Here is a 24,619-nt window from a genome sequence, read left to right on the forward strand (position 1 = left end):
TGTTTGACAGTGGGGATGGTGTGTTCAGGGTGATGAGCTGTGTTGCTTTTACACCAACAACACATTTTGCATTGTTGCCAAAAAGTTCAATTTTGGTTTCATCTGACCCGAGCACCTTCTTCCACATGTTTGGTGTGTCTCCCAGGTGGCTTGTGGCAAACTTTAAACAACACTTTTTATGGATATCTTTAAGAAATGGCTTTCTTCTTGCCACTCTTCCATAAAGGCCAGATTTGTGCAATATACGACTGATTGTTGTCCTATGGACAGAGTCTCCCACCTCAGCTGTAGATCTCTGCAGTTCATCCAGAGTGATCATGGGCCTCTTGGCTGCATCTCTGATCAGTCTTCTCCTTGTATGAGCTGAAAGTTTAGAGGGACGGCCAGGTCTTGGTAGATTTGCAGTGGTCTGATACTCCTTCCATTTCAATATTATCGCTTGCACAGTGGTCCTTGGGATGTTTAAAGCTTAGGAAATCTTTTTGTATCCAAATCCGGCTTTAATCTTCTTCACAACAGTATCTCGGACCTGCCTGGTGTGTTCCTTGTTCTTCATGATACTCTCTGCGCTTTTAACGGACCTCTGAGACTATCACAGTGCAGGTGCATTTATACGGAGACTTGATTACACACAGGTGGATTGTATTTATCATCATTAGTCATTTAGGTCAACATTGGATCATTCAGAGATCCTCACTGAACTTCTGGAGAGAGTTTGCTGCACTGAAAGTAAAGGGGCTGAATAATTTTGCACGCCCAATTTTTCAGTTTTTGATTTGTTAAAAAAGTTTGAAATATCCAAAAAATGTTGTTCCACTTCATGATTGTGTCCCACTTGTTGTTGATTCTTCACAAAAAAATACAGTTTTATATCTTTATGTTTGAAGCCTGAAATGTGGCAAAAGGTCGCAAAGTTCAAGGGGGCCGAATACTTTCCCAAGGCACTGTATTTTTTTGTAAATGTATATATATTATACAAATATTTTACTTTATTTTGGCCTAACCTTACCACCCCTCCCCTAATTGAAGTACACAGTGTTTATTTCTTCTCCACTGGTTGCCCTTTTCTTATGGCAACGGGCCACAAATCTTGCTGCTGTGACTGCACACTGCAGTATTTCGCCTAACAGATATGGGAGTTCATCAAAGTTTGTCTCTCTCTCTTTATCCTATCTGGGAGTAACAAGGCAGACAGAGCCCTGACAACAATTAACTGAGCTGTTGCATTCAATTTGGTTTTGTTTTGTTTTACGATTGAAACAATAAATATAGTGTTTGTACGTCTAGACGAGAGGTTTCCCTTCTCAACGATGGGCAGATGCCCTGTCATACCCTCAGAGCAGGGGCTGATGGGGAATTGATTGCTCTCCTGTGATAGTGAGGAGATTTACAGAGACAGGGGAAGAAATAGGGAGGGGGAGAGTGAGGGGCAGGAGGACGAAAGGGAGGAAGAGAGGGATGGAGTGAGGAAGAGAGGGAGAGAGAGAGAGAGAGAGAGGGATAGAGGGAGGGAGGAAGAGAGGGATAGAGGGAGAGAGAGGGATAGATGGATGGAGCAAGAGAGGGGGAGGAAGAGGGATGGAGGGAGGGAGAGAGGGGAAGAGAGGGGGAGAGGGAGAGAGAGGGAGGGCAGGAGGAAGAGAGGGAGGGAGGAAGATATGGAGGGAGGGGTAGGACAGGAGGAAGAGAGGGATTGAGGGAGGGAGGGAGGGGAGGGAGAGAGAGGAAGGGCAGGAGGAAGAGAGGGAGGGAGGAAGAGAGGGATGGATGGAGGGAGGGGAGGGAGAGAGAGGAAGGGCAGGAGGAAGAGAGGGAGGGAGGAAGAGAGGGATGGATGGAGGGAGGGGGGGGAGAGAGAGGAAGGGCAGGAGGGATGGAGGGAGGGGAACAGAAGGGGGAGGAGAGAGGGATGGAGGGAGGGCAGGAGGAAGAGAGGGATGGACAGAGGGAGGGGAGGGAGGGATGGAGGGAGGGAGGGGGGAGGGAGGAAGAGAGGGAGGGAGGGAGGGGGAGAGAGGGAGGGAGGGCAGGAGGAAGAGAGGGAGGGGGGCAGGAGGGAGGGAGGAGAGAGGGATGGATGGAGGGAGGGAGGGCAGGAGGAAGAGAAGTAGGGTGGGAGGTAGAAAGGGATGGATGGAGGGAGGGGGAAAGGGAGGGATAGATGGATAGAGGGAGGGGAGAGTGGAATAGAGGGAGGTGCAGAGAGAGGGTGGGACTGTGGATTCCTCTGGATTGTATTCTGACAGGGTTGCTCAGCTCACCAGGACTCCTCTACTCTACCTTCTCCTCTCTGAGCTCTGATAGATGAGTACCCACATAGGGCTATTAATACACATGCTGACACACACACTCACTGACACAACACGCTGACTCACACTCTCACACAACACACTCACTGATAAAGATTGACAGTGGAGGCTTGGATGAGAAACTGTATTTCTGTAGTCTCACACCCCTCGCCTCTCTGTGTCTCTCTCTCTCTCCTCCAGACCTGTTCAGTCAGGTGGCGTCGTCGGGGGATACGTGTGACCAGAGACAGCTGGGTCTGCTGCTCCACGACGCCATCCAGATACCACGGCAACTAGGAGAGGTCGCCGCCTTCGGAGGGAGCAACATTGAACCCAGCGTCCGGAGCTGTTTCCAACACGTATGTATACACAGTATACAGACACACTGCAACACATTGTGTTTATTGACACACACACACATCTTGTATTATTGCTGTTGAAAGTGCCAGAACGTTGTCACTATAACCAATATGGCCATCGATGAACATTTAAATGCAAGGTTGGCTGGTCCCTGTCCTTGGGTTCACATTGTATTTTACTCTTTTCCCTGAGTCCTGTTTCGTCAGTCATAAATTCAGTGGCGGAATTAAATTAGGAAGCAGTACATTTCCCTGATTTCACCGCTCGGGCTTCCAAAATAGCATGGTGATGGAGCTCGGCTGACATTGGAAATGTCACGGAGTTTAACAGGAGCCACTAGCAACCTGGAGCTTTCTATCCAGTCCTTCTCCTATCACTTCACCACTCCTCTCCTGTCACCCCTTATCCCCCTACAACCTCTTTCCTTTATCTCCCCCCATTTCTCACACACACACACACACACACACACACACACACACACACACACACACACACACACACACACACACACACACACACACACACACACATACATTAACACGCACATACATTAACACATACACATAACACTGACTTGCTTAGTTAAATAAAGGTTCAATATTATTATAATTATTTTATAAATACGCTAACACACACATACACACCATCACCCGCATCAACACCACCATTACAACAAGACTGTCTGATATTCACTGCACAATTCCTAATGCATTACAGCCAGACGGATGATGGTAAGAGTGAATTGATGACTCTGCCCTCTCTGCCCAGTAGACCCCCCCCCCCCCCCCCCCCCCGTGACCTCCCTGTATCAGCCAGAAATTGCAGAGCAGTCAACCACTCCATTTGGTTTAATGGGGCTGTAATGAACGAGGTGGTGGCCCATAAATACGGCCTGTTTTACGGGTCTCAATCTCACTCCTCCCTCCCTTTCACCATCCATCCATCCTCCTCCCTCCAAGGGATCTGTACTGCCGTAACTCTGCCACCTAGACGATGTGAGGGGAGAGGAGGAGACAATAGGGAGGAAGATGGAAGGAAGGATAGGTGTAGGTGTCAGCTCTCTGGCTCGATGCCTTGACTTTACACTCCAGAGCTGGTTCTTCATCAAATCACATTGTATTGGTCACATACACATATGTAGCAGATGTTGTTGCAGGTGTAGTGAAATGCTTGTGTTCCTTGCTCCAACAATGCAGTAGCATCTAACAATTCACAACAATACACTCACATCTAAAAGTAAAAGAATGGAATTAAGAAATATATAAATATTAGGACGAGCAATGTCAGAGTGGTATTGACTAAAATACAGTAGAATAGAATACAGTATATACATATGAGATGAGTAAAGCAGTATGTAAACATTATTAAAGTGACCAGTGTTCCATTATTAAAGTGACCAGTGTTCCATGTCTATGTACACAGGGCAGCAGCCTCTAAGGTGCAGGGTTGAGTAACCGGGTGGTTACTGACCAGTGATTCCATGTCTGTGTACACAGGGCAGAAGCCTCTAAGGTGCAGGGTTGAGTAACAGGGCGGTTGCTGGCTAGTGATGGCTATTTAACAGTCTGAGATAGAAGTTGTTTTTCAGTCTCTCGGTCCCAGCTTTGATGCACCTGTACTGACCTTGCCTTCTGGATGATAGCGGGGTGAACAGGCCTTGGCTCGGGTGGTTGTTGTCCTTGATGATCTTTTTGGCCTTCCTGTGACATCAGGTGCTGTAGGTGTCTTGGAGGGCAGGCAGTGTGCCCCCGGGGATGCGTAGGGCAGACCGTACCACCCTCTGGAGAGCCCTGAGGTTGCAGGTGGTGCAGTTGCCGTACCAGGCGGTGATACAGCCCGACAGGATGCTCTGAAATGTGCATCTGTTAAAGTTTGTGAGGGTCTTAGGAGCCAACATGAATTTCTGTTGCTGTTGCGCCTTCCTCACCACACTGTCTGTGTTGGTGGACCATTTCGGATCGTCAGTGATGTGTACGCCGAAGAACTTGAAGCTTTCCACCTTCTCTACTGCAGTCCCGTCGATGTAGATAGGGGTGTGCTCCCTCTGCTGTTTTGTTGACATTTGTTGACGTTGAGAGAGAGGTTATTTTCCTGGACCCGTCACCTCCTTCCTGTAGGCTGTCTCGTCATTGTTGGTAATCTGGCCTACTACTGTTTTGTTGTCTGCAAACTTAATGATTGTGTTTGAGGCGTGCATGGCCACACAGTCATGGGTGAACAGGGAATACAGGAATGGGCTGAGCACACACCCTTGTGGGGCCCCAGTGTTGAGGATCAATGAAGTGGGGGTGTTGTTTCCTACATGCTTCTCCATCTGTCTGTGTGTGTGATCTCAGGGTTGTAGGATTTCTATCTGACATTTAGCCCTAACAGAGCCAGAGGTCACAGAACGGGGACACACACGCAGGAATAGGTTTTCAACGTTCCCCTCTTTGACCGAAGCCATGTTGATTCTTAGGGGGTGTTTGCAGTGTGTGTGTGTGTGTGTGCATGCGTGCGTGACCTGTGGACAATTTCTTCCTCGAGTCCCGGATATTCCCTCTCAGAATGTTTACTCATTGACCTTTGTGGGTAGTCGTGGCAACTGAAAGGTCAGGTGTGTGTTCTGGACAGCAGCCGTCTCCAGGTGTAAAGGGATTTAATACCCACTACAGGACTCCTAGAACAGGGCTTCCTAAACCTTGGGGCTAAAAAACTTTGACATGGGCTAGTAGATCTGGACACTGCTGACAAGTTATAAATATCAATAAGTATGTAATGAATGACTGACATGACAAGAGGAACTGATGATGCACTACCCCATTTCTAAATGACACCTTGTGCTTTCTACTATTACAACTTTCAATAGTAAGTTGAAAGCCGGACTGAGTTTCTTTAAAATATTTTTGGAATTATTTCTTTATTTTTGTCGCCTGGATGTCACTTGCATCACACTTATATCAGTACAGTCGTAACAACCTAAGAGTTCCGAAACGTCAAAACTTCTGATCAAATAAGCCTCGTATCAAAATAAATATTCATTTTCTATATTGAATAGGTTCCACAGTCTCTTGCCCACCCCATACAAAAACTCCTCACTTAATAAATCTGCTTAACGTGGACAGATTTTGGGCAGACTAAACCCTCTTCCTCTCTTGTATAGTGCACTACTTTTGATATGGGCCCTGGTTTATTGTAGTGCACTTTATATAGGGAATAGTGTGCCATTTCGGATGAAGCTTAGTAGTTGAATTCACTTTGAATTTAAATTTCCTCTTTCCTCTTCCTGTCCAGGTGACAAATAAGGTGGAGCTGGAGCCCAGGCAGTTTGTTGATTGGATGAGGCTGGAGCCCCAGTCTATGGTGTGGCTTCCTGTCCTACACAGAGTGGCGGCTGCTGAGACCGCCAAGCACCAGGCCAAGTGTAACATCTGTAAAGAGTGCCCCATTGTAGGGTTCAGGTAAACACACACACACACACACACACACTTAGACCCACATACGCACGAATGTGCACCCACACACTCACACACAGCAACTTTACGTTCAACATTAGCTCCTTAACACACATTTTCATACAGAGCAAGAGCTGTACTTTGAATACACCCACCCACATGCTCACTCACTCACACACACCCACCCAATGCACACACACACAGGGGAATGATGGTGTGCTGGTCTCCCTGCCCTGAGTGGAGCAGAAAGGGCAGGCCTGCTCCGGAGGGTAGGCCTTTATCTAAATGTCAGTAGCTGATACACTCCTAACTAAATACCATCTGGAGAAGGACTTCTAGAATCACACACACACACACACAAAGGGACATCCACTGTGTACTGTGGGTTAGGGTCTCAGACTCTCACTGCTTTCTGTCTGTCTGTCTGTCTGTCTGTCTGTCTGTCTGTCTGTCTGTCTGTCTGTCTGTCTGTCTGTCTGTCTGTCTGTCTGTCTGTCTGTCTGTCTGTCTGTCTGTCTGTCTGTCTGTCTGTCTGTCTGTCTGTCTGTCTGTCTGTCTGTCTGTCTGTCTGTCTGTCTGTCTGTCTGTCTGTCTGTCTGTCTGTCTGTCTGTCTGTCTGTCTGTCTGTCTGTCTGTCTGTCTGTCTGTCTGTCTGTCTGTCTGTCTGTCTGTCTGTCTGTCTGTCTGTCTGTCTGTCTGTCTGTCTGTCTGTCTGTCTGTCTGTCTGTCTGTCTGTCTGTCTGTCTGTCTGTCTGTCTGTCTGTCTGTCTGTCTGTCTGTCTGTCTGTCTGTCTGTCTGTCTGTCTGTCTGTCTGTCTGTCTGTCTGTCTGTCTGTCTGTCTGTCTGTCTGTCTGTCTGTCTGTCTGTCTGTCTGTCTGTCTGTCTGTCTGTCTGTCTGTCTGTCTGTCTGTCTGTCTGTCTGTCTGTCTGTCTGTCTGTCTGTCTGTCTGTCTGTCTGTCTGTCTGTCTGTCTGTCTGTCTGTCTGTCTGTCTGTCTGTCTGTCTGTCTGTCTGTCTGTCTGTCTGTCTCACACACCACCTGTTGATATAATGTCAGAATAGTTCAATAGAATCACCCTCTTATGATTAAACAGACCTCAGATGTCCACATGCTAAACACAATATTGTTTTGAGGGTATGACATCAGTCACAGTATTATTATGCAAAATGAGACACAACATCATGCTAACCAGAGCCTAGTGTCTAGTGTAATGTTTATTATCTCTGGTCCTCGCTAAGTAGTTACACCAGCTAGAGAATGTCTTGAGACAAGTACCAGCAGACATTTGACAGAACACAAGCTTTTACAGGTCTGTCATTGATCCAAGGAGGGATAGAAAGAGAGGGGAAGCAGGAAGAGAGACAGGGTAAGGAGGGAGAGGGGAACTAGGAAGAGAGACAGGGTAAGGAGGGAGAGAGAGAGAGGGGAAGTAGGAAGAGAGACAGGGTAAGGAGGGAGAGAGAGAGAGGGGAAGTAGGAAGAGAGACAGGGTAAGGAGGGAGAGAGAGAGAGGGGAAGTAGGAAGAGAGACAGGGTAAGGAGGGAGAGAGAGAGGGGAAGCAGGAAGAGAGACAGGGTAAGGAGGGAGAGGGGAAGTAGGAAGAGAGACAGGGTACGGAGGGAGAGGGGAAGTAGGAAGAGAGACAGGGTAAGGAGAGAGAGAGAGAGAGGGGAAGCAGGAAGAGAGACAGGGTAAGGAGGGAGAGGGGAAGTAGGAAGAGAGACAGGGTAAGGAGGGAGAGGGGAAGTAGGAAGAGAGACGGGGTAAGGAGGGAGAGAGAGAGAGGGGAAGTAGGAAGAGAGACAGGGTGAGGAGGGAGAGGGGAAGTAGGAAGAGAGACAGGGTAAGGAGGGAGAGGGGAAGTAGGAAGAGAGACAGGGTAAGGAGGGAGAGGGGAAGTAGGAAGAGAGACAGGGTAAGGAGGGAGAGGGGAAGTAGGAAGAGAGACAGGGTGAGGAGGGAGAGAGAGAGAGGGGAAGTAGGAAGAGAGACAGGGAGAGGAGGGAGAGGGGAAGTAGGAAGAGAGACAGGGTAAGGAGGGAGAGAGAGAGAGGGGAAGTAGGAAGAGAGACAGGGTAAGGAGGGAGAGAGAGAGAGGGGAAGTAGGAAGAGAGACAGGGTAAGGAGGGAGAGAGAGAGAGGGGAAGTAGGAAGAGAGACAGGGTGAGGAGGGAGAGAGAGAGAGGGGAAGTAGGAAGAGAGACAGGGTAAGGAGGGAGAGAGAGAGAGGGGAAAAGTAGGAAGAGAGACAGGGTAAGGAGGGAGAGAGAGAGAGGGGAAGTAGGAAGAGAGACAGGGTAAGGAGGGAGAGAGAGGGGAAGTAGGAAGAGAGACAGGGTAAGGAGGGAGAGAGAGGGGGGGGAAGTTGAATACATTTGGATTGAATAGTGTTGCACAGGTTAGACTTGAGGCTCCCAATGGCCAACACCGTGTTGTAAAGCAGAGCTGGTTTTCCAGACAATGGGATATTATGAAGTAGAATATACACTGAGTGTACAAAACATTAGGAACACCTGCTGTTTCCATGACATAGACTGATCAGGTGTGTCTAGGTGAAATGATCCCTTATTGACGTCACTTGTTAAATCCACTTCAATCAGTGTAGCTGAAGTGGAGGAGACCGGAGAAGGATTTTTAAGCCTTGAGACAATTATGTGTGCCATTCAGAAGGTGAATGGGAAAGACAACATATTTGAACGGTGTATGGTAGTTGGTGCACTCAACAGTTTCCCTTGTGTATCAAGAATGGTCCACCACCCAAAAGACATCCAGCCAACTAGACACAACTGTGGGAAGGATTGGAGTCTACATGGGCCAGCATCCCTGTGGAATGCTTGAGACACCTTGTAGAGTCCATGCCCCAACAAATCAAGGCTGTTCTGAGGGCAAATGGGGGGGGGGGGTGCAAATGGATATTAGGAAGGTGTTCTTAATGTTTTGTACACTCAGTGTAGATCCCATAGTCATTCATTAGTGGTTGTCTGTGTCAGCGCTAATGAAAGATGTCTGTGTAGTAATACGCTGCATGTTGCTGTGTAATGGGGCGTGGGACGTGGGTTGTACTGTGCCCCTACTGTCTGATGTATCGCTGTGGGCTCTGTCATCAATCAGATTACCTTCGAGAGTGAGAGAGAGACCGCACTCAACAAGCTGTATGAGGCCATAGCTAACAAGAAAATGCTCATCCATAAGCAGCGCTCCTAGTGGCCTGGGACATTAATGCGGCAAACTTAAATCCGTTTTACCTCATTTCTACCAGCAAGCACAGACTGGAATATTTTCCGAGATTCATCTAAGGGCATTGAGGAGTATACCACCTCATTCACCGGCTTCATCAATAAGTGACGACGTCGTCCCCACAGTGACTGTATGTACATATCCCAACCAGAAGCCTTGGATTACAGGCAACATCCGCACCAAGCTAAAGGCTAGAGCTGCCGCTTTCAAGGAGCGGGACGCTTATAATAAATCCCGCTATGCCCTGTTGTATTCGGCGCATGTGACAAATAAAATTTGATTTGATTATATTGCCTGAATTAGGCCCATCTCAATTTCCGGACATCTTTTATATTCTGTTTTGAGCACGATGATGAGGTGCATTGGGATAGAGCTACAGGTGGCATTCTGAATTTTAGACTGTGGGTTTGGGTGTGTATGTGTCCTCCATTTTGAAATTCACAGAGGAATTGGTGAGAGAACGTGGTGACAGAACATCGGTAGCTCCGTGTGAGGCCCTGGAATAGCTCAGATGAGAGCAGCGCAGGACACACATGAGATGCATGCAAGAGAAAGAGAAATGGAGAAATATGCACGATGCGCTCATCACTCTTGTTCTCTTGTTTCTCCACTCTGTCTCTATCGCGATCGAAACAAAGTGGCTATTTTCACGTCTGAGGAATTTAGAGAAAAGTGTCAGCCTATTTCAAAAACACCTCCTTGTTATTGCGTTTCCATTTTCGTTTTTGGATTGCATTCAATAGCGTCTATGAATCACATGATTATGAAGGCATATGTATGAAAGCGTGTATTCATATTTTAAATGTAGTTCTGTCCTTGTGATGTACTTGTCTATTAATGTTCTGTATTATGTAATGTATCATGTTTTGTGTGGATCCCAGGAAGAGTAGCTGCTGCTTTAGCAGTAACTAATGGGGATCCTAATAAAATACTAATACTATCCATCTCCCCCTCCCCTCATCCGTAGGTATCGCAGTCTGAAGCACTTTAACTATGACGTGTGTCAGAGCTGCTTCTTCTCTGGACGAACCGCCAAGGGCCACAAGCTCAACTACCCCATGGTGGAGTACTGCACGCCGGTGAGGAACACACACACACACACACACACACACACACACGTCTGTGCCACCTTATTCTTCAGGAACCCGGAGTGCAAATTGGATTCAACCGAGCGAACAGTAAAAGACCTCTGTTCTTTGAGCTGTTTATAATTTCTGAAAGGCATTTTTCCAACACTGTTTCAGGTGAGAGAGGGAGGGAGGGGATTTGCAGAAATTGAACAGTCTTCTCTTTTACATTAGTAGAGCTCACGCACAGCGTCGGAATATTGCTGAATGTCACACTTCGACTGGTCGGGGAATATGTTTATTTTCTTTGGGTGATTTAATTTAGTTTTTCAATCTGCAAATTTGATAGCCTGGATATTGATACAGACCGCCAGCCATGAGGAACAGAAATGTCTCCTGTCCTGGCTGTGTAATGCTAACTGCCTTCAGTGACTGTGGAATGAAAACATTATACAAGTCATGTTTAAGCACGGGCAAATAATATTATAGCTTTCAGTTACGAAGCAGAAAGTCAAACTGCAATATCAGACTTCCATACACAATCTGGCCTTTCTGTTTCTGATGTAGCCCCATTTCAGACAGATGATATGGTGTATCACCTGTAAAAAATATTAGGCATTGTTAATAGGACCCCCTTTCAAACAACTCCTTATTTACCACTGAAATGCAGGTATACCCCTTTTAAACATATCAGTGGGTAACTGGCAAATTGGGAGGGGTGGGGTCAGGGAGTGTTGTTAACCAATGAGGGCTGTTTGCATTTCAAATTAGGGCGGTGTTAAACAATTGAAGTGTTTATTAATTTACCTGCAAAAAAGTAGAGAACCATTCACACAGACCTGATACCTGTATTTTGGTTAGAGGGTCTGTGAAAATACAGGAATCATGACTAGGTCTTTAGGTGGGTTTTATTTGTCCTTTTTCTCTTCCACCTACACCTTTCAGATATACAAAGACGCAGGCAAAAAAGTAGCAGGTAAATGAGTGAGATTTCAGTCTGTGTATGAAAGGGACATTAGTGTAAGCAATGTGAATGGGTAAGTATGAAATGGTGGACTCTTGGCCGTCTGATACATTTTACTGGAGAAGACCGAACAAAACAGTGAGGTCACGCCGCTGATTCTCTCACTGTTGCGTCAGAACCACAGGCCACCTTGAGGAATAAATACTTTATTACACACCATGTGTTGAATAGAGATACTCTTTTATTGAATGAAATCAAACTTATTTCCTCAGAGAAATAAGCCCCTCTCTAAAACAATAACACATTTACAGTACCCTCTCTTCCACACAGAACAAAACACATTTTGATGTTACATTAATGTCTCCAAAATTGATAAAGTACATATTAATACTGAGGCCTAGGACCATAACCTGATTTAGGAGGTAAAGATCAATATGATGCTGTGTAAAATGTCAGCCGCTGGTCCCATTGCGGTCATTTTAGAAACATTGTCAGTTTCTCATATCGTCCCACTGTTTATTTGATGTGCACAATATTGCTTTTTCATTTCATTGTAGTATTACTTTTTCATTTGATTGTTCCCACATTGCTAGTATTAATTATTGAGCAAAAACATGGTAGAATAAATTGTGTGCTGTGGTTTATTCGTCCCTCCGAAGTAGTTGTTTGGGCACAAGTTTGACAAGTCTCTCTATTGTGATTTTACAGACTCTTCTCTGGCACAGTAGTCGACCTGCCACAACACACTATTCAATCGCCACACACAAACCCGGTTCAAGTACTGAGATCTCTCTCAGTTCAATTCAAGGGCTTTATTTGCATGGGAAACGTGTTAACATTGCCAAAGCAAGTGAGGTAGATAATATAAAAATGAACAGTAAACATTACACATACAGAAGTTTTAAAAGAATAAAGACATTACAAATGTCATATTATGTATATATACAGTGTTGTAACAATGTACAAATGGTTAAAGTACAAAAGGGAAAATAAATCAACATAATGGGTTGTATTTACAATGGTGTTTGTTCTTCACTGGTTGACCTTTTCTTGTGGCAACAGGTCGCAAATCTTGCTGCTGTGATGGCACACTGTGGAATTTCACCCAGTAGATATGGGAGTTTATCAAAATTGGGCTTGTTTTCAAATCCTTTGTGGATCTGTGTAATCTGAGGGAAATATGTGTCTCTAATATGGTCATACATTGGGCAGGAGGTTAGGAAATGCAGCTCAGTTTCCACCTCATTTTGTGGGCAGTGTGCACATAGCCTGTCTTCTCTTGAGAGCCATGTCTGCCTACGGCGGCCTTTCTTAATAGCAAGGCTATGCTCACTGAGTCTGTACATAGTCAAAACTTTCCTTAAGTTTGAGTCAGTCACAGTGGTCAGATATTCTGCCACTGCGTTCTCTCTGTTTAGGGCCAAATAGAATTCTAGTTTGCTCAGTTTTTTTGTTAATTCTTTCCAATGTGTCAAGTAATTATATTTTTGTTTTCTTATGATTTGGTTGGGTCTAATTGTGTTGCTGTCCTGGGGCTGTGTTCACAAACACACCCCACAGAGCCCCAGGACAGCAACACAATTAGACCCAACCAAATCATAAGAAAACAAGCTTGCTTAGGGGACGCTTCTCCAGGTTAATCTCTCTGTAGTTGATGGCATTGTTGTGGAAGGTTTGGGAATCACTTCCTTGTAGGAGGTTGTAGAATTTAACAACTCTTTTCTGGATTTTGATCATTAGTGGGTATCGGCCTAATTCTGCTCTGCATGCATTATTTGGTGTTCTACGTTGTACACTGAGAATATTTTTGCAGAATTCTGCATGCAGAGTCTCAATTTGAGTTTGTCCCATTTTGTGAAATCTTGGTTGGTGAGTGGACCAAAGACCTCACAACCATAAAGGGCAATGGGCTCTGTGACTGATTCAAGTATTTTTAGCCAGATCCTAATTGGTATGTTGAATTTTATATTCCTTTTGATGGCATAGAATGCCCTTCTTGCCTTGTCTCTCAGATCGTTCACAGCTTTGTGGAAGTTACCTGTGGCGCTGATGTTTAGGCCAAGGTATGTATAGTTTTTTGTGTGCTCTAGGGCAATGGTGTCTAGATCGAATTTGTATTTGTGGTCCTGGCGACTGGACCTTTTTTGGAACACCATTATTTTGGTCTTACTGAGATTTACTGTCAGGGCCCAGGTCTTGCAGAATCTATGCTGAAGATCTAGGTGCTGCTGTAGGCCCTACTTGGTTGGTGACAGAATCACCAGATCATCAGCAAACAGTAGACATTTGACTTCAGATTCTAGTAGGGCAAGGCCGAGTGCTGCCGCCTTTTCTAGTGTCCGCGCTAATTTGTTGATATATATGTTGAAGAGGGTGGGGCTTAAGCTGCATCCCTGTCTCACCCCACGGCCCTGTGGGAAGAAATTTGTGAGTTTTTTGCCCATTTTAACTTCACACTTGTTGTTTGTGTACATTAATTTTATAATGTTGTATATTTTACCCCCAACACCACTTACCATCAATTTGTATAGCAGACCCTCATGCCAAATTGAGTCGAAGGCTTTTTTGAAATCAACAAAGCATGAGAAGACTTTGTCTTTGTTTTGGTTTGTTTGGTTATCGATTAGGGTGTGCAGGGTGAATACATGGTCTGTTGTATGGTAATTTGTTAAAAAGCCAATTTGACATTTGCTCAGTACAATGATAATGCAGAGGATTTTCCCAAGGTTGCTGTTGACGCATATCCCACTGTAGTTATTGGGGTCTAATATGTCTCCACTTTTGTGGATTGGGGTGATCAGTCCTTGGTTCCAAATATTGGGGAAGATGCCAGAGCTAAGGATGATGTTAAAGAGTTTTAGTATAGCCACTTGGAATTTGTTGTCTGTATATTTGATCATTTCATTAAGGATACCATCAACACCACAGGCCTTTTTGGGTTGGAGGGTTTTTATTTTGTCCTGTAACTCATTCCAGGTAATTGTAGAATCCTGTGGGTTCTGGTCTTTAATAGTTGATTCTAAGATTTGTATTTGATCCTGTATATGTTTTTGCTCTTTATTCTTTGTTATAGAGCCAAAAAGATTGGAGAAGTGGTTTACCCAGACATCTCCATATTGGATAGATAATTCTTTGTGTTGTTGTTTGTTTAGTGTTTTCCAATTTTCCCAGAAGTGGTTAGAGTCTATGGATTCTTCAATTACATTGAGCTGATTTCTGACGTGCTGTTCCTTCTTTTTCCGTAGTGTATTTCTGTATTGTTTTAGTGATTCACCATAGTGAAGGCGTAGACTCAGGTTTTCCGGGTCTCTATGTTTTTGGTTAAACAGGTTTCTCAATTTCTTAATTAGATTTTAGCATTCTTCATCAAACAATTTGTCATTGTTTCTTCGGTTTTCTATTTGAGATTTTTTAGATTTGATATGGAAGCTGAGAGGTCAAATATACTGTTAAGATGTTCTACTGCCAAGTTTACACCTTCACTATTACAGTGGAACGTTTTACCCAGGAAATTGTCTAAAAGGAATTGAATTTGTTGTTGCCAAGTTGTTTTTTGGTAGGTTTCCAAACTGCATTCCTTCCATCTATAGCATTTCTTAATGTTACTCAGTTCATTTGTCTTTGATGTCTCATGATTGAGTATTGCTCTGTTCAAGTAGACTGTGATTTTGCTGTGATATGATAGAGATGTCAGAGGGCTGACTGTGAACGCTCTGAGAGACTCTGGGTTGAGGTCAGTGATAAAGTAGTCTACAGTACTACTGCCAAGAGATGAGCTATAGGTGTACCTACCATAGGAGTCCCCTCGACCATTGACTATGTACATACCCAGCGTGCGACAGAGCTGCAGGAGTTGTGACCCGTTTTGGTTGGTTATGTTGTCATATTTGTGCCTAGGTGGGCATATGGGGGAGGGAATGCTGTCACCTGCAGGCAGGTGTTTGTCCCACTGTGTGCTGAGGGTGTCAGGTTCTGGAATTTAGGTCGCCACAGACTAGTACATGTCCCTGGGCCTGGAAATGATTGATTTCCCCCTCCAGGATGGAGAAGCTGTCTTCATTAACGTATGGGGATTCTAGTGTTCTCAGGTCGTTTGTGCCTGTGTGTATTATTATGTGGCTAGGTGAACCTAGTTGGTCCTCAGACAGAAGGTCTAGGGTGCGCTGGGTGTTTGGACACCAGAGTTTAGACACACTGTGTTTGGGAAAAAAAATCTGGGCTTGGGTTCTTCATTTGTCTGTTCTGCTGTGATGTCGACGCTATGGTCAGGGTCTGGTGTGGACTGTTCTGCTGTGGTGTCGAGACTTTTGTCGGGTGCTGAGGTGGCTCTTCTGCTAGCTTCTCTGTGGGGGTGGCCACCTCTCTAGTGGGTTGTTCTCTGTCACACGCCATCCCCCTCAACCTCTACTCCAACAGTCTGATCCTCTCCTCTAGTGCTCTGTTCTTCTCCTGCTCCTGCTCTTTCTCCTGTTGAAGTTGTCTCACCACTGTCCAGAGTGCAGATATGTCTCTCTCTACCTCCAGCTCTCCGGGTCTGGTTAAGGGGGTGTTGTTGTGCTGGACTGTTGTCTGGGTCTGTGCTGACTGAATTGTAATCACCTGCTGTTCCAGCTCCACCTGCCTTACCTCCAGCTGGGTAAATGTATCCTTCATTTCAATGAGAGGGTAGTACTCTGTGCTGGGAGGTTGACTTTCCGCTGGGGGTGGCTCGTCTGTAGGGTTATATAATGAAGAGGTCTAGTCTGATCCGCTCGGGGTGGAGTTATCTTTCTCAAGGGAGAGCTTCTCCTGCTGGGCTAATTTATTGATTAGGTGAAAGTCCAGCTTAAACTGTTTGGGGCTGCCCTGTACCATTACTGTTCCAGACTTATAGAGATTTATGTTAGCTGACTCAGAGTCCTCATTGTCAAGTATCCTGAGTTTCCACCCCTTGTTAACGTCTCTGGGATCGTTCGGGACGCTAGCGTCCCACCTCGCCAACAGCCAGTGAAATTGCATGGCGCCAAATTCAAAACAACAGAAATCCCATAATTAAAATTCCTCAACCATACAAGTATTTTACACCATTTTAAAGATACACATCTCGTTAATCCAACCACAGTGTCCGATTTCAAAAAGGATTTTCGGTGAAAGCAGAACATATCATTATGTTAGGTCAGCAACTAGTCACAGAAAGCATTCAGCCATTTTCCAACCAAAGAGAGGAGTCACAAAAAGCAGAAGTATAGATAAAATGTATCACTAACCTTTGAAGATCTTCATCAGATGACACTCCCAGGACTCAATGTTACACAATACATGTATGTTTTGTTCGATCAAGTTCATATTTATATCCAAAAACCTCAGTTTACATTGGCGCCATGTTCAGAAATGCCTCCAAAACATCCGGAGAAATTGCAGAGAGCCACATCAAATAACAGAAATACTCATCATAAACTTTGATGAAAGATACATGTTTTACATAGAATTAAAGATAAACTTGCTCTTAATGCAACCGCTGTGTCAGATTTGTCGGAATGCACTCCCAGGATTCCCACTTCCACAAGAAATGTTTGTTTTGTTCGATTACGTCCATATTTATGTCCAAATACCTCCGTTTTGTTTGCGCGTTTAGTTCACTATTCCAAAGGCACAATGCGCGAGCGCAAAATCCAGACGAAAAGTCAAAAGAGTTCCATTACAGTTTGTAGAAACATGTCAAACGATGTTTACAATCAATCCTTAGGGTCTTTTTATAATAAATCTTCAATAATATTCCAACCCGGACAATAGTGTATTCATTACAGAGGAAAAAGAAGGAACGGCGCACCCGCGTGACCGCGTAGTAAACAACTGATTGGCCACAGCCTAGTCCACTTGTTGAAACAGCTCTTATTCGACGCCCTTCCACAATTGAAGCCTCAACTTCAGAGTTTTTCTATCCAATAATATTAATAATATGCATATATTAGCATCTGGGACAGAGTAGCAGGCAGTTTACTCTGGGCACCTTATTCATCCAAGCTACTCAATACTGCCCCCCTGTCACCAAGACGTTAACACCCCCTCTCTTAACAAAGGGGTAGTGTGCTGATATAGCACTGTGCCATGCCAGGGGATGGTTTGTGTGGAGGATAAGGTTGCTGATGTTCCCAAAAAGTTTTAAGGTTGCTGATGTTCCATAAGGAGCTTTATTTTGTAATCTATTCTTGCCTTATCATTCTTTACATACACAGGGTACTGTATTTGAATTACCTGGAGACAGCGGGAGGCAGCTTCTAAGGCCTCTCCATTTGGTTGGAGTAGACTGTTTGACAGCCTTATGTTAGCATTCAGTTCTTACCAAGTAATGTAGTGTATTTTTCTTCTTGGCTTTTGGAAATAAAATATAGTTTCAGACTAAGCATTACTCACTCAGTTCCAGGTGTTTTCAGGTTTCTGTTTTCCAGAGAATTTGCTGTATAGAATAAGAATCCTTGGTAGTTGTAAACCTTCCAAATGATTCCGTAATTCCAACCAAAATCAGCATCCTGTATATGTTCCTGACAAAGAATCCAAGTTTATCTAACTCTAAATCTCTCTCTCTCTCTCTCTCTCTCTCTCTCTCTCTCTCTCTCTCTCTCTCTCTCTCTCTCAGGATGTGTTGTGTTCTACATATTAGCTAAAAGCCATAGGAACTCAATAGACTGTGTGTTCCTTTGCGTCACAGTGTGTTTATGTGTGTTCCCCTGCTTAGGATAATAGGACTTTCACTGGCAAAGCAGAATCCGCCACTTTCTTACAAGATGCGTTTTCTAATGAACTAATGAACTCCTTCTTACAAAATGTCTCATTCCTTTCTCACTCTTCCAGACTACTTCGGGTGAGGACATGCGTGATTTCACCAAGGTGCTGAAAAACAAGTTCCGCTCCAAGAAGTACTTTGCCAAGCACCCCCGGCTGGGCTACTTACCGGTCCAGACGTTTCTAGAAGGAGACAATATGGAGACGTAGGTACCTGGGAGGAAGGGGGTCGTTGTGTTGCCTGGGTGAGCCCTCTGTCAACACTAATTTCCTCTCCCTGTCTGTAGACTGTTATACCCCCTGGAAGACTCAGGCCATATATCTCCTGTGTTGCACAGAGCTGCTGCTCTGCTCTGGAGTGAGTCCGTCTCGATTTTTCACCAGTCGCCTGCTCGGACACACATAAATCCTCAGTAATGGTGTTTAACTAGCGTTACAGATTATGCAGATGCTAGTGGAGGGTGGTGAGTGCCCCCCTCTTGAGGTGTGAGTTATGTCCCCTTCTATGATCTGAACCTTCTCTGTCTCTATATACTAACAGCTCCCTAGAACATGTCTCCCTCTCTCTCCACATCTCAATATCTCACCCTCTGCTTTTTGCTATATCTTCTGTCTCAGTATCTTTCCATGTTTGTGCATCCCTCCTTCTCTCTTTCTCCCTCCCTCTCACTCCCTCTCTATTTATTTATTTTTGTCTCTCTCTCTCTGTTTCTCTCTCTGTTTCTCTCTCTCTGTTTCTCTCTCTCTCTCTCTCTCTCTCTCTCTCTCTCTCTCTCTCTCTCTCTCTCTCTCTCTCCCCTTCTACTTTTACTTGAGTTGCACAAGTGAATATTAAAAACAAACTGTGAATTACAACCTTACCCCAAAGAAGTTACACACACACACACACATACACACACACACACATACACACACACACACACACATACACATACACACACACACACACACACACACACACACACACACACACACACACACACACACACACACACACACACACACACACACACACACACACACACACACACACAGTTCAGATGTCCACTCCTCAGATAGACTGGCCCACCCTCTTCATTCCTCTCCTCTCTCCGTTCTGCTTTCCTCCCACTATCCCTGCAGCAGTGTCTCCCTGACAGATCCCTTTTGGGAAATGGTAGAGAGATTCCTTAAAAAGCTGTTATGAAATGGAGACTTGGAGAAATATGACTATTCCATGACATTCATTTTCCACTTTTCTTCTCCCGCCTGACTTCTCTACCATCCACAAACTGCTGGAAGTCTGGTACAATACAGGCAGTTTTACAGCAGAAACTTATTGCACTGAGTCTGCAATTCTTACTTTTAAGCCCACACAATGATGCACACACACACACACACACACACACACACAGAAACACTCTGACATTCAGTGTGTGGAGATAGTGAATCAGGCCATCTCTGAGAGAGGGAGGGAGAAAAAAAGCCACACCTGTTGTATTCAGCGCATGTGACAAATACAATTTGATTTGATCTCTCACTCTCTCGTGCCCCCTCTCTCTCTTGTCTCCCTCTCTCTTGCTTTCTCTGTCTCTCTCTCTCTCTCTCCCTCTTCCTCGCTTTCTCTCTCTCTCTCTCTCTCCCCCTCTCTCTCTCTCTCTCTCTCTCTCTCTCTCTGTGTGTGTCTGGTCACAGTTATTCTGCTTCCTCATACGTTTTCCCAACCTATAGAACACAGAACCCCGCCCACTGTTAACTCCCTCCCAACTCTTCTTCCTTCATTACACGCCAGATAGGATTTGTGATTAGACACAGAGACACGTGTTAATGTGAAAGACGTGTCTGAGCCTCCTAGACACAGAGACACGTGTTAATGTGAAAGACGTGTCTGAGCCTCCTAGACACAGAGACACGTGTTAATGTGAAAGACGTGTCTGAGCCTCCTAGACACAGAGACACGTGTTAATGTGAAAGACGTGTCTGAGCCTCCTAGACACAGAGACACGTGTTAATGTGAAAGACGTGTCTGAGCCTCCTAGACACAGAGACACGTGTTAATGTGAAAGACGTGTCTGAGCCTCCTAGACACAGAGACACGTGTTAATGTGAAAGACGTGTCTGAGCCTCCTAGACACAGAGACACGTGTTAATGTGAAAGACGTGTCTGAGCCTCCTAGACACAGAGACACGTGTTAATGTGAAAGACGTGTCTGAGCCTCCTAGACACAGAGACACGTGTTAATGTGAAAGACGTGTCTGAGCCTCCTAGACACAGAGACACGTGTTAATGTGAAAGACGTGTCTGAGCCTCCTAGACACAGAGACACGTGTTAATGTGAAAGACGTGTCTGAGCCTCCTAGACACAGAGACACGTGTTAATGTGAAAGACGTGTCTGAGCCTCCTAGACACAAGAGACACGTGTTAATGTGAAAGACGTGTCTGAGCCTCCTAGACACAGAGACACGTGTTAATGTGAAAGACGTGTCTGAGCCTCCTAGACACAGAGACACGTGTTAATGTGAAAGACGTGTCTGAGCCTCCTAGACACAGAGACACGTGTTAATGTGAAAGACGTGTCTGAGCCTCCTAGACACAGAGACACGTGTTAATGTGAAAGACGTGTCTGAGCCTCCTAGACACAGAGACACGTGTTAATGTGAAAGACGTGTCTGAGCCTCCTAGACACAGAGACACGTGTTAATGTGAAAGACGTGTCTGAGCCTCCTAGACACAGAGACACGTGTTAATGTGAAAGACGTGTCTGAGCCTCCTAGACACAGAGACACGTGTTAATGTGAAAGACGTGTCTGAGCCTCCTAGACACAGAGACACGTGTTAATGTGAAAGACGTGTCTGAGCCTCCTAGACACAGAGACACGTGTTAATGTGAAAGACGTGTCTGAGCCTCCTAGACACAGAGACACGTGTTAATGTGAAAGACGTGTCTGAGCCTCCTAGACACAGAGACACGTGTTAATGTGAAAGACGTGTCTGAGCCTCCTAGACACAGAGACACGTGTTAATGTGAAAGACGTGTCTGAGCCTCCTAGACACAGAGACACGTGTTAATGTGAAAGACGTGTCTGAGCCTCCTAGACACAGAGACACGTGTTAATGTGAAAGACGTGTCTGAGCCTCCTAGACACAAGAGACACGTGTTAATGTGAAAGACGTGTCTGAGCCTCCTAGACACAGAGACACGTGTTAATGTGAAAGACGTGTCTGAGCCTCCTAGACACAGAGACACGTGTTAATGTGAAAGACGTGTCTGAGCCTCCTAGACACAGAGACACGTGTTAATGTGAAAGACGTGTCTGAGCCTCCTAGACACAGAGACACGTGTTAATGTGAAAGACGTGTCTGAGCCTCCTAGACACAAGAGACACGTGTTAATGTGAAAGACGTGTCTGAGCCTCCTAGACACAGAGACACGTGTTAATGTGAAAGACGTGTCTGAGCCTCCTAGACACAGAGACACGTGTTAATGTGAAAGACGTGTCTGAGCCTCCTAGACACAGAGACACGTGTTAATGTGAAAGACGTGTCTGAGCCTCCTAGACACAGAGACACGTGTTAATGTGAAAGACGTGTCTTTAACTCTAGCAGGGAGACCGATGAGTTTAGGTGTTGTGTGGGTTGGAGTTTGTGCTTTTGGGGACTCGTCTTAAAACACATTAACTCAGACTTCCTCTTTCACTCTCTCTTTCTCTCTCCATCTTTATCTCATTGATTTGATTTGATTTGGGTGGAGTCAATAACACAGCACAGATATAGACACATTCTGAAGAGACAGTCGCACACACACTTCTGTCAAACTGAGTGGAAAGCCCTAGTGGAGGATGTGGTAGTGAGGGAGGGCTAATGATATTCCCCTCCGAACATATGGCGATGTTTCCCTGTTCCCAGCACCACCTCTGTCTGTCTGTCTCTGTGACAGGAGGCATGAAAAGGTGTCAGAGTGCACAGGTGTTCTTAAGCCCCCTGATAGAGGAGTGGAGGGGAGGAAAGAGTGTCAGGGCGGTTTGTCCTTCAAGACTATTGAGGTGCACTAGCATAGAAGTGTGTACAGGATTTAATCGTTTCATTGGTATTCAGTGAAAAGGTACAATATACTGTATGACACAATATAACATCCTGTAAACCATACTGATGAGGGCAACGTTTTACTCAACACAACTAGGTACCACGTAGGCTCGTTGTTGTTTCCGCTCCAGCAACATCTCTCTATTGGATCAGAATTGGCATCACAATATATTCTGCACTCTGCACACACAGTGTCATCTCATCAAGGCATTGCAAATCAAAATTGCCTATCCTTCCCCTTAACTTTAACACTCTGTGTTTCGCTGTCTCTCAGTGTCTGTCCAAGGTCCATTACCGTTGGCTCTACTGTTGTCTTTGTACCTCCCAGTCAGCCCCTTCCCCTGATACAATAATACCCACACAGACACACTCTGCCTGCCAGGAACATAGTTCAGTGCAGAGACGTGTGAAAAACTCTACCAGAAAATACTTATGACACCGTTTGAAAGACAAATGCCCTCCACACACTTTGTAAAGAAAAGTGATTTAGTCAGAAATAGACTAGTAAATGTATTATGTGAGGTACATAAATCCACATGTTTGCTTTTTGTTTGTCATGTGATTATTGTACAATGCAAAACATCTATAATGTTGACATGATAATATGAGTCCTATTGAAGGCTGCTTGCTCCGTTTACCAGGTCCTGGGAGGTAGGATGTAGTTGGACTTGTCTTTGGCCCACTGCCATCCCACAGGCCCAGGGAGGTAGGATGTAGTTGGACTTGTCTTTGGCCCACTGCCATCCCAGGGAGGTAGGATGTAGTTGGACTTGTCTTTGGCCCACTGCCATCCCACAGACCCAGGGAGGTAGGATGTAGTTGGACTTGTCTTTGGCCCACTGCCATCCCACAGGCCCAGGGAGGTAGGATGTAGTTGGACTTGTCTTTGGCCCACTGCCATCCCACAGGCCCAGGGAGGTAGGATGTAGTTGGACTTGTCTTTGGCCCACTGCCATCCCACAGGCCCAGGGAGGTAGGATGTAGTTGGACTTGTCTTTGGCCCACTGCCATCCCAGGGAGGTAGGATGTAGTTGGACTTGTCTTTGGCCCACTGCCATCCCACAGGCCCAGGGAGGTAGGATGTAGGTGGACTTGTCTTTGGCCCACTGCCATCCCACAGGCCCAGGGAGGTAGGATGTAGTTGGACTTGTCTTTGGTCCACTGCCATCCCACAGGCCCAGGGAGGTAGGATGTAGTTGGACTTGTCTTTGGCCCACTGCCATCCCAGGGAGGTAGGATGTAGTTGGACTTGTCTTTGGTCCACTGCCATCCCACAGGCCCAGGGAGGTAGGATGTAGGTGGACTTGTCTTTGGCCCACTGCCATCCCACAGGCCCAGGGAGGTAGGATGTAGTTGGACTTGTCTTTGGCCCACTGCCATCCCACAGGCCCAGGGAGGTAGGATGTAGGTGGACTTGTCTTTGGCCCACTGCCATCCCACAGGCCCAGGGAGGTAGGATGTAGTTGGACTTGTCTTTGGCCCACTGCCATCCCAGGGGAAAGTCAACTCTTTAGGCTCAACATCACTGTCTCTCCTGGAATCTTACTCCTGCTACCTTTTCTGACTGCACTCGCAACAGCAACATTTTTCAGAGCTAAACGCTCCCAAGGTCTCCCTCTCTCCCTTCCTCCCTCGCTCTCTTCATTTTTTTCACAAGAGTGCACCCATCCGGAGGTTACAACACCCAGCCTGTCGTGAGTAAAAGAAGAAACCTTGAAGAGCTCAGCACAGCAGTGAATGGCTTTAAACAAATCAACTCAAACCCTGGTTGGTGCTGCTCTCAGGTGAAAAAGCCCACTTCCTAATGGCACCAGTTGACGGGGCTGCACAAAGTGGTATTGCACCGCAGACAGCAGCCCAAAACAGCTGAATCTCTCCCTCCCTGAGGGATCTGGTGCAGTAGGAGTCTCCTCGCGGGCAGAGAAGGGACGACTACTGCTTCCTTTCCCACTGCGAGAGACACTTATCCACGATGCAGCGCTTTGTTTCACTGTCTCCACTTTCACACTGCGAGAGACACTTATCCACGATGCAGCGCTTTGTTTCACTGTCTCCACTTTCCCACTGCGAGAGACACTTATCCACGATGCAGCGGTTTGTTTCACTGTCTCCACTTTCACACTGCGAGAGACACTTATCCACGATGCAGCGCTTTGTTTCACTGTCTCCACTTTCACATTGCGAACAAAAACACCAGGAACCTTCAGAGCACCCAAGCCATTATCTAAACATCCTCTCCATCTCCAAAATAACAAGATGCTTCTCTTCCTATCACATCTATATTTAGCAACCGTTCTTTCCCACTATATTAAATTCATTTTTCTTTCCCAAGGTGTTTCATCTGTGTGCGCTGTGCAGTACAACCCTGAATGTTTAGAAATAGATTTTCATTTTGAAGACTGCACATGAAATGACACTGTAATAAGTGAAAGACAGATTG

The 24,619-nt window shown here is 45.6% G+C and overlaps 1 protein-coding gene across 9 annotated transcripts in view; it reads left to right on the forward strand.

Moving 5' to 3' along the window:
* Positions 1 to 24,619, forward strand: part of utrn (utrophin) — a 337,767-nt gene that overhangs the window by 280,918 nt on the left and 32,230 nt on the right. For all 9 annotated transcript variants that reach the window (XM_031800412.1, XM_031800411.1, XM_031800415.1 and 6 more), the window contains 4 exons: positions 2,490 to 2,647; positions 5,922 to 6,088; positions 10,290 to 10,401; positions 18,185 to 18,321. In XM_031800412.1, coding sequence (XP_031656272.1) covers positions 2,490 to 2,647; positions 5,922 to 6,088; positions 10,290 to 10,401; positions 18,185 to 18,321 — 574 coding nt within the window. The remainder of the gene's footprint in view (positions 1 to 2,489; positions 2,648 to 5,921; positions 6,089 to 10,289; positions 10,402 to 18,184; positions 18,322 to 24,619) is intronic.

Source organism: Oncorhynchus kisutch, linkage group LG21, assembly GCF_002021735.2.
Source record: "Oncorhynchus kisutch isolate 150728-3 linkage group LG21, Okis_V2, whole genome shotgun sequence".
Taxonomy (NCBI): domain Eukaryota; kingdom Metazoa; phylum Chordata; class Actinopteri; order Salmoniformes; family Salmonidae; genus Oncorhynchus; species Oncorhynchus kisutch.